The sequence below is a fragment of the Colias philodice genome, chromosome 25 (assembly GCF_061535455.1).
Source record: "Colias philodice isolate Cphi_HAF_F1 chromosome 25, ilColPhil1 Martin Lab GWU primary, whole genome shotgun sequence".
NCBI lineage: Eukaryota > Metazoa > Arthropoda > Insecta > Lepidoptera > Pieridae > Colias > Colias philodice.
Window position 1 is genome coordinate 5928659 of NC_143110.1, and position 9664 is coordinate 5938322.

Consider the following 9664-nt stretch of genomic DNA (forward strand, 5'->3'; position numbering starts at 1 on the left):
GCAATTGTGAAATTTAAAGTACGTAGTTAAATATCTAAAATTCATTGAATTGATTATACTACCTACGTAAATAATCACAGAAACTTGTATAAGTACGGTATATAAATAGTATCTACAAGGAATAAAATAAAACGCCATTAAATGTAATTAACAATTTTTATTATACAGTTAAGTAAGTTTATATGCGATACTCGTATACAAGTTATACTTGTTTAAGGGATATATAGATACCTACTGTTTTTATCCCGACTTAGATATTAATAATACCTACTTTAAAAAAATAATCAATACTATTAAACAAAATAAATGCTATTTTATCAAATATAACAGTATACTGTGAATGTAATGTACAAGAGGAACCAACAGAACTAAATTAATAATATCTTACAATTTAAAACAAATAAAAAACCTATAATATTCCAGCCTTAAAATAACATAATAATATCACTTGTGTAACGTAGGCATTATTCCAAAATACACAAACAAAAAATATCTAAATTAACAACAATATAATCAACAAATTCATACGATTACATCATGCAACAGTGACAATTTTTTTATAAGTTTTATTACATTGAGCGCATATTTTCATGTTTCCCCATAATTTTATTTACTAGTTACAATAACTATCTTAGAGTTATTAAAACAGGTTCAATACAGTACAAATTGTTGGCGATTTTCAATGAAATTCTTCGATACGTTCCAGCTACTTATCATCATCGTAAGTAACACCGATGTCTTCTGGCTCGATTCGTCTGGGTTTTGTTAATCTATCCGATGACAAGACTTGCTTCAAATCGTGCTGAAGGAAAAAAAATAATAATACATACATTAAAATATAGGTAGGTACCAGGCGCGGTCCCAGCCTGACATTTTGGGGGTGGTCACGCGGCTAGAAAGGTTTGCACCCCCCCCCCCCCGGTACTAAAAAAATCGTATTCAATAGAAGTAATAAGCAAAATCTTTACAAAATATCTATCATATTTTACAAATAAAAAACCGGCCAAGTGCTAGTCGGATTCGCGCACCGAGGGCTCCGAACAAACCTACTTTTTATTATGATGTAACTCTAAAATGTATGGTTTAGCAATTTTTCCTTTACGTGTGCTATACGACATTGCTTTTAACAAAATTTCAAGACTCTGTATCAACGGGAAGTACAATATAGGTTTTGATCATAGAAATCTAAATAACAAGACACTAGAAGTCGTAAGCGTGCGTGACCTTGTCGCCACTCAGGTGACTTTCACATCACCAGCTGTGCCACCAGTGTGTTCGTCACAGTTCAGTTGCTCTGGAGACGTATGTGTGTAAACATGGTGTGTTTCAGCATTTCCCATTGCGGAAATTCTTCCACAAGTTGTAATTATACTAATAAAGGAATAATATTTCATCGGTAAATATTTTTTTTTAGAAATAATGCCGTTTTTCCCTAAAATTATTGAATATTTACAAGTATTACGAGTGTCACCATAGTAATCGAAATAACAATGAATGACACAGTCGAGCATTCTTATTATCACGTTTAACACAAATTTCAACCTTATTGGAGCAAAAAGAAACAAAACGTCTCATATACTTAGGGATGTTATTCTAAAATAAACCGTAAATTCGTGCGTTAGGATACATATTAAAAAGCTTAATTTAATATTTAAGTTAGTTTTCACTAAAATCAAGCTGTCCAATAAAAGGCATAGTTTACTTGTGTGTACTGTTTAGCTATCGGTTTAAATGTGTTGATTTTGGCGACAGCGGTTTTCATACGAATTATGACATTATAGCACTTCTATGTGTCTTGTTATTTAGATTTCTATGGTTTTGATTCACATGCGAATGTCAAAATTTGCGATAATTTGCAGCTTAAACACATCGAGATAGTATGTACTACGTACTAGAGAGGCGATCGCTACTACACTCTCTTTAACACGAGCTAGAGGTAAGAATCACAAGTCTCTTTAGTCTGTGTCGGACTGTGCCCCCCGCTTGCCGCGTCAAAATGCTCAAATTGCTCTGTTCAAAATGCCTTCGTGTTTGCTTAGATATTGTTTTAACAGTTCCCATAATACAAACAAAGCCCGAGGAGTGACTTTTCACCAGTAAGTTTCCTTATTATGAGTAAGTCATGCATTTTACTAATATTGTTATCATTTTGCGAAAAATCACCACGCGTTCTGCGTTTCGCGCCATTTTTCATAGACTAACAGCACAGACGTGACACTATCGATGAGTCTGTTAAAAAAATGTAACTGGATTTTTTTAACTATGTATATACAATATCTACTAGGAAAGATTACCGTGGTGTAGTACCTAAATATTTATACTTTTACCCGACTACGCAAAGTAAAACGGTAGGTAAGTAATATTTATTTATTTACCTATTTTTATTTATTAAAAAAAGGTTAATCAACAGTTGTTCCAATAGGATTTATAAATAATTATTATGCACAACAATTACAAATAAACACAACATTCACAGAAACTAATACAGTAAAAGTTCCTTAATCGCGCTTCCTTTAGTCGCGTTTTCACTATTCGCGGATTAAAAAAATGCGACCCAATTTCTATATTCACGAATAAATTTTTTTTTTATTCGCGGATTTAATAAGTACACACATAATAATAAAATTATTCCAATAGGTATCTTACCCAATATCCTTGTCAAATGGACTAATAAGAAAGTAAAATAGATCTTATTACAAGTTTGCCTAAAGTACATAATACATATTATTATGTTCTTAAATGATATCGCCGAGGCCTTTGACACAAGCCGCCTTTGTTGCAAGCCACCTCTGCGGCGATTGATGTTTTTGAGAATGTAAATAAACAGAATGGAAGCAACCGTATAACTCAATAAATAAAGTATATTTTTAAATGTAGTTCCGTTTATAGTAAAAGCCGCTTTGCGTATTTATTGTTTCGTCTTTCACATTCGTTACAAATATTGTGATCGAGTAAGGGGGCGTCCATAAATTACGTGAGGTGTTTTTTAAAATTTTCTGCACCTCCCTCCCCCCCTGGTGAGATGTCGTGAGAATTTATTCAACCCCTCCCCCATTCTCGAATCTCACGTAAGATTTTTCAAAATGTGAGTTTCTTATACGTAAACGCCATCAACATTGAATCATCGTATCCATATAATTAGGGCTATCATAAACCAATACTCCAAAATTCGATTACATCATGAAGCAAAAACTGATAAAACTATTGATAAAACTGATATAACTACACAAAACGACAAAAGCTTACTAAATTGATATTATTTAAAGGAAATTAAAATACATAGTTTAATATAAAATCCTCGTTTTATTAATTCCCTAGTATCAGTACCACCAGATAGTACCGAGTAAACAGATTGTCGCATCACAATGTGTCGCATCTGCACGCATTGCTTAATCTTTGAACTTGAAGCCACGCCTCGCTCGTTCCACACGTACCCCACCACATCGGCCGCGCGCAATGTTTTTGTTTGGAATAACCCCTCTAGTAGTACATAATATATCTCGATGCTTAAACCGTATATTTGGATTGCGTTGGCTTATAATTTTGACTGTGTTTTGACCGTAGATTTACCGTATATAAATTTCAGTTTGATACCTCCATACAGACAAACTTTAAAATTATTAAGGATATTTTTTTCTTATAATGTAATCAATTTTTTTTTTTGTAATTACATATTTCTCTATCTGTGCTATAATTTGTTGTTTCGTACCGAATTTCAAGATTCTGAGTTCACGGAAAGTACCCTGTAGGTTTTTCATTTTGATACCCTTGCGAATGTCGAAATTAAAAAATTCATATTTTTCGTAATTATTCCTATATCTTTGTTATAAGACGTTACTTTGTACCAAATTTCAAGGCTCTGTGTTCATGGGAAGCATCCTGTGGGTTTTAATTCTCTTGCGAATGTCGAAATTTGCGAAAATTTTCAGTATTAACGGCTGTATGTATTAATTGCGTTGGCTTATAAGGTTGATTTTTTGACACATCAAGGGACCGGATACTTGAGTATTCGATATAAATTTCAGCTTGATACCTCTACGCGTCTATCTGTCTGTCAACACCTTTTTTCCCAGAAACGCGTGGAGGTATCAAGCTGAAATTTATATTGAATAATTATATTGAATCTATGGTCCCGTGATAGACAACCGTAAATGCTGAAAATTTTCGCAAATTTCAATATTCGCAAGGGAATTACAACCTACAGGGAGCTTCCCATGAACACAGAGTCTGGAAATTCGGTACGAAGCAACATCTAATAGTACAGATACAGGAATAATTGCAAGAAATATTTTTTTTAAGAATTTTAAAGTTTTCTGTCTATCAAAACCCTTTTTCTCAGGAAAGCGAATATCAAGCTGAAATTCATATCGAATACTTAAGTCTACGTTCCCTTGAAGCTGAGAAAAAATCAAACTTATAACCCAACGCAATAAAAAGATACAGCTGTTTATGCTGCAAATTATCGCAAATTTCGACATTCACAAGGAAATCAAAACCTACACTGTACTTCCCTTGAACACAGAATCTTGAAATTTGGTTAAAAGCAATGTCTTATAGCTCGGATCTAGTAAAATTGCTAATTAACATACATTTTAGTGTTACATCATAATAAAAAGTAGGTTTGTTCGGACCCTCCCTCGGTGCGCGAGTCCGACTCGCACTTAGCCGGTTTTATTTAAAGAACGCGTGGATTTATCAGACTTTTATTTTTATTGATTAGTTAAATCTACACTCGAAGCTGTGAAAAAATCAAACTTATAAGCTAACGAATCTAAACTTTTACAGCCGTTTAAGCTGCAAATTTTCGCAAATTTGACATTCGCAAGGGATTAAAAACAGATTTAACGGAATTTTAGGTGTGCGAGACCCCCCCCCTGGGACCGCGCCTGGTAGGTACAAGTTAATAAACTCTCAGATAGCTGATTAACAGATTTTTTGCACTTGCATTTCAAATTTTTCTGTTTTTTTGCATTTTAAAAATTTGTGACTAGTTACCAATTCGAAAAAGGAATATTAAAATCTAGATTTTCTTACTCAAATAATATTATAAATATTGTTAATAATACTAGATTAAATATACTAAATAATTGTATAGATAGTTTTATGTATAAATGATAATATCTACTAACAAGCAGCATAGCAGCAACATGAGACAGCTCAAAATAGAAAATAGTAAAAACTTAATAAGTAGGTACCTACCATAGAAAGTAATATGTTCTGAAGAAATATATTTATTTAGTTATATATATATTTCTAATTTAAGCAAGTTATTGCCATAACAAATAGCCATTAAATATATTTATTTAATGGCTATTTGTTATGGCAATAACTTGCTCCGCGATGATTCTAAATTATTTTCATTGATTTTCCACTCCTATTGCTCTTATCGTGATAGTTTCAGTGATTGCCTACCACGTTCATGCAGATAGACAAACACTTCAACTTTTTTCGTAATAGTCCTTTAAATCTAAACCCCTATAGACTTTATACACCAGAGATAATACAATACTTCATACTTACAATAAATCGTTTGCAAAGTTTGGTAAACTGTCCACAATCTACCACGGTGGGGGCGGATCGCTTCCCGCCCTTCCAGTCCCTACTGAAGGTCACCTGCGATGTCACTAGGATCACCATCGCCAGCAATACGAGGAGAGGGAGCAGTCTGTGAACAAAACCAATTGTTGTAAAGAACAACTTCTCTCGAGTATCTTAAGTGCATTCAAAAGTTAAACCATAGAAGAAATTGAACGGTGCCTATTAATTTTTCGCTCACACTTTATGGCAGTCAATATTTGCCTAATATTTTTATTGGTCCTGTTTGTATACGTAATTTTTGATCCATTTGGAGCTAATGAAAGAGTTTTTTTTCCAAATTGTAATACATATATGAATTCAGCGTGTAAAGTAACTTTATAGGTAAATCGGTTAACCGAAAGCAAAGGATGCACATAAAATTGCGTTAAAAAAATTGACAAAAAAAATCAAAATGTCCTAAATTTCAAAATGGACGTTACAATTTAAAAGTGGAATTTCATCGCAAAATTTGTTTCAATTCAAACGTAATCACGTTTTATGTTGTATAAAGATCCGTTATTAATATTTAAAATTGTTTAAAAATATTCAAAAAATTATGTTACCTGTGTCTTACAAAATTCATGTTGGCTAGAGGGTTGTTCGTTGGCAGGACTGTAAAACGTTTGTGAAATGAAAAATGCCCTCCTTCCTTTTTATACCCTTCAGTGGTCGTACTGCGCACCTGATATTTCACGGACAATACGAATAATAGGATATTTTTGTATTCATAGAAAAGGATCAAGTGTGAAACGGTTTTTAAATATTTTTGATGTCTTTTAAATATTTTTACGGAACAAAATTACCTACGACACTACGTTTGTCTACGCTGTCTGTTTGAAAATTTGAAAATTCTATTGCATACGTTATTAATATATTATTTCATTGCTTTCCCCTTTTCTTTCATATTGCAAAATTAAGAATATTTCTGTTTTGTAGAGGTCATGTAGAGTTATTATCCAAATAACATTAAAATAAAATCATAAAATGTTATCTAGTTTTCATGCATCTTTGGCCAAATATTTTAAAAGTTTCTTCTATCATTTATTGCCACTACATATTTATTAACTGGCCTACTATAGCTTAGAATAAACAAACATTTTATGTCTAAAAGAGCAAATTAATTTTTTATGTTCTTAGGAATTCCTTGTTTTGTTGGACTCACACACTCTTGTTAATATGCGTAGACTAAAACAAAAGTCTGTCCGTCCCTATAATATACGCAGTACGCTTAATCTTTAAATCTACACGATGATTAGGTTTTTTTTTTATAGATAGAGGGGCTGGAAGGAAGGTTTTAGTACATACCTAATATATTATATTTTGGACCGAGCGGGCGAAGCCGCGAGCGTAGTTATTAATGAATATAGTTAATAATTACTATATAGTAAGGTAACTTATCCGTCTACTGTTGGAGTAAAAGTTAAAATGAAAATACCTACTCAAAATCTTTGGTTTGATATTCAAAATGTAGTAGGATAAGTATAGGTAATAACGCACATTCCTACTCCTATAACACATGCTGGACATAAGCTACATTGAACAAAATTAATTCAATTTATTTAAAACTAGCTTACCGCCCGCGGCTTCGCCCGCTTTGTCTAAAACCTAATAAATTATATACTAAAACCTTCCTCTTGAATCACTATCTATTAAAAAACCGCATCAAAGTCCGTTGCGTAGTTTTAAAGATTTAAGCATACATAGGGACATAGGGACAGAAAAAGCGACTTTAGTTATTTGTCTACAAGTTATTGACTATATTTCAGTATTTTATTGAAAGCTTATTTAAGATTATTTTATAAAGACATTGTATGCTTTGTAAAAATTTATTAAAATAATTATTAATATGCGTTATAACATAATTAATATAGTCATCAGATTGTATAACTAATTGGTTGGTAAAAAATAATAATCGTGAAATAATGTTTAGTCAATATTGTTATACATTGTTAATTTTTATGACTTGACCCAAAACCTGAGATATAAAGTTTTTTTTTGTAACTAATTAAACAGGAAAAAATTAGGATAAATAAATTTTAGGAACAACAATCAGAAAATGCACTCAATGTTTTTCACATAGCATTTACTACTGCATAGCATATTATTAAATTTTTTTCGTCAAACAGGTGTATATAAAAAAATGTGCGCGTGTAGTGTGTACTAGTGTAGACACGTAAGAAGTGAAACTTCTTTAGGACCTTATTTTTCAAAACATAATTTAGATATTATATGCAACTTTACAAAAATACGTCGATTCACGCGTGGTGAATCGACGTATTTTTGTAAAGATGGCGCGTAACGGAAAAATGTCACGCATATAACGAAAAAATGTTACACAAAATTTTTTTCCAACCCCGATAAAGAAGTTTCACTTCAAAAATTCTAACTCAAATGATATGAAATATTATTTTTTTAGTAGATTACACAACAAACTATAAATAGTAGATAATGATCGTAGTATACTTTATGTAAATATATTTTAAGATATAATACTTTATTGTTGCTATTCCAAATATCGCATCAATGGGGTATTTGTAACCTCACTTTTTGCCTTGGTTTTTCTTTTTTTTTTAGTTGTGTCAAATAAAAGTCAATAAGCTATAATATTTGGAAAAGTTATAGGGGAAGTGGCCTTCATTTCTTTATTTCGCTCTCTATATGCCACATACAAGCCAAAAATAACAACGGAAAATTTATTCACTAAGAGATCTTAGATGGCTTCTTTGGGGTTATTTTGAATGTAATGTTAATATATCAAAGGTATTGTAAATGAAAGTGAACCTATATTTGGAATATTTAAGGGCAAGTGCGATATATCTATGTAAATAAAAATGTATTGCTTGTGTTGCTAAGATTTCGCAATTATTGTTTTTTGCGTTTGTTCTTGTCAGGAAAAGGTTTTTATGAAAGAAAAAGAAATTTGCAAGTAAAATTACGTGGGTTAATTAGTTTCAAATAAAAATGTATTGCGCAAAATGAGTTAGCTGTGTATATGTCGCAGGCAAATTGTATTATTTCGCCGTTTACAAATGCTCGGCATTTTGTATGATTTACTTTTTCCAAAATTCTATAAAAAGACGGTCGCGAGCCGACGGAGCCCCAAAAATTGTCATGCACCTACTCAAATATTTTAAAAGTTTCTTCTATCACTTAATGCCACTACTCAGTTACGGGAGCTAACAATTATAGACCAGTGCCAATCCCTTCCAAAATGATAAAAACCTAAAAAAAATCACAGTAGGATGAAACCCGTTAGAAAAGGAGGGGAATATGATAAAAATTAAAGGAAAAACAAATTACAGTCAATCCGAGTTCGGGAAGTGGGAGGGGGGGAGCTTTTAAGGCTAAAAAATTGTTTCTCTTGATTTCCGACAAAACTACAAGTCCTATGGAAAAAAGTTCAATGGCAAAGTTGTAAGTAATAAAAAGTTCTACAACTTTTATATTTGCAATTTTTTCACATAACCTCAAAATTTAGGTGAAAAATTCAAAAAAACAAGTTTTTGGTTTTTTATTTATATCTTTTTCAAAAAAAAATTTTTTTTCTACGAAATTTGGTGAAAACTTACCTTATTATGTCCCAAATACACTGTAATTTATTCGATTGAAAATATTTATTTTTTCGCCTTATTTCAACTTAATACCAAAAAAACAACCTAATTTTCAATCGAAAATTCTGACCTCAAAATATCAGCTTTTTTCAAAAAGTTTGGGGGCTTTTTGTTCGTTGAAATATATACTTATAAGAAGAGTAAATAAACATTTAGTAAATAACTATTGTAAAGATCACTAAAATAAATATCTTTGAATACCACCATCTTAGAATACCTACGTCCACATTTAATGGTTGAAGAGAAATAATTGTATATAAACCATAAATAAATTCCTTTGATCGCTTATCTCGTCTCCACAATAGCGGGGACAGGTGTGAGCTCTATTGTATGCTGATATTTATGTTCTGTATAAATATATAAAGGGTTCGATTGAAAACGCATGAATACTGAAAAATACTAATCCCGTTTGTTGTGGAATTGTTGCATCTTTATAACATTTCTATGCTTACAAGACGCAAGCAGCTTACGAATTA

General features: G+C 31.8%; 1 protein-coding gene across 2 annotated transcripts in view; it reads right to left on the reverse strand.

The window, feature by feature from the left end:
• Positions 1–425: 425 nt before the first annotated feature.
• LOC149477422 (uncharacterized) overlaps positions 426–9664 on the reverse strand; it is a 28722-nt gene continuing 19483 nt past the window's right edge. Inside the window, exons 1-3 of one of the 2 annotated variants that reach the window (XM_089710744.1) lie at positions 6141–6278; positions 5521–5665; positions 426–802 (exon numbers count right to left, since the gene is read on the reverse strand). In XM_089710744.1, coding sequence (XP_089566870.1) covers positions 707–802; positions 5521–5665; positions 6141–6160 — 261 coding nt within the window. In that variant the 5' untranslated portion in view covers positions 6161–6278 and the 3' untranslated portion in view covers positions 426–706. Of the gene's footprint in view, positions 803–5520; positions 5666–6140; positions 6279–9664 lie in introns of those variants that run through there. The other variant, XM_089710745.1, reaches the window with a different exon arrangement.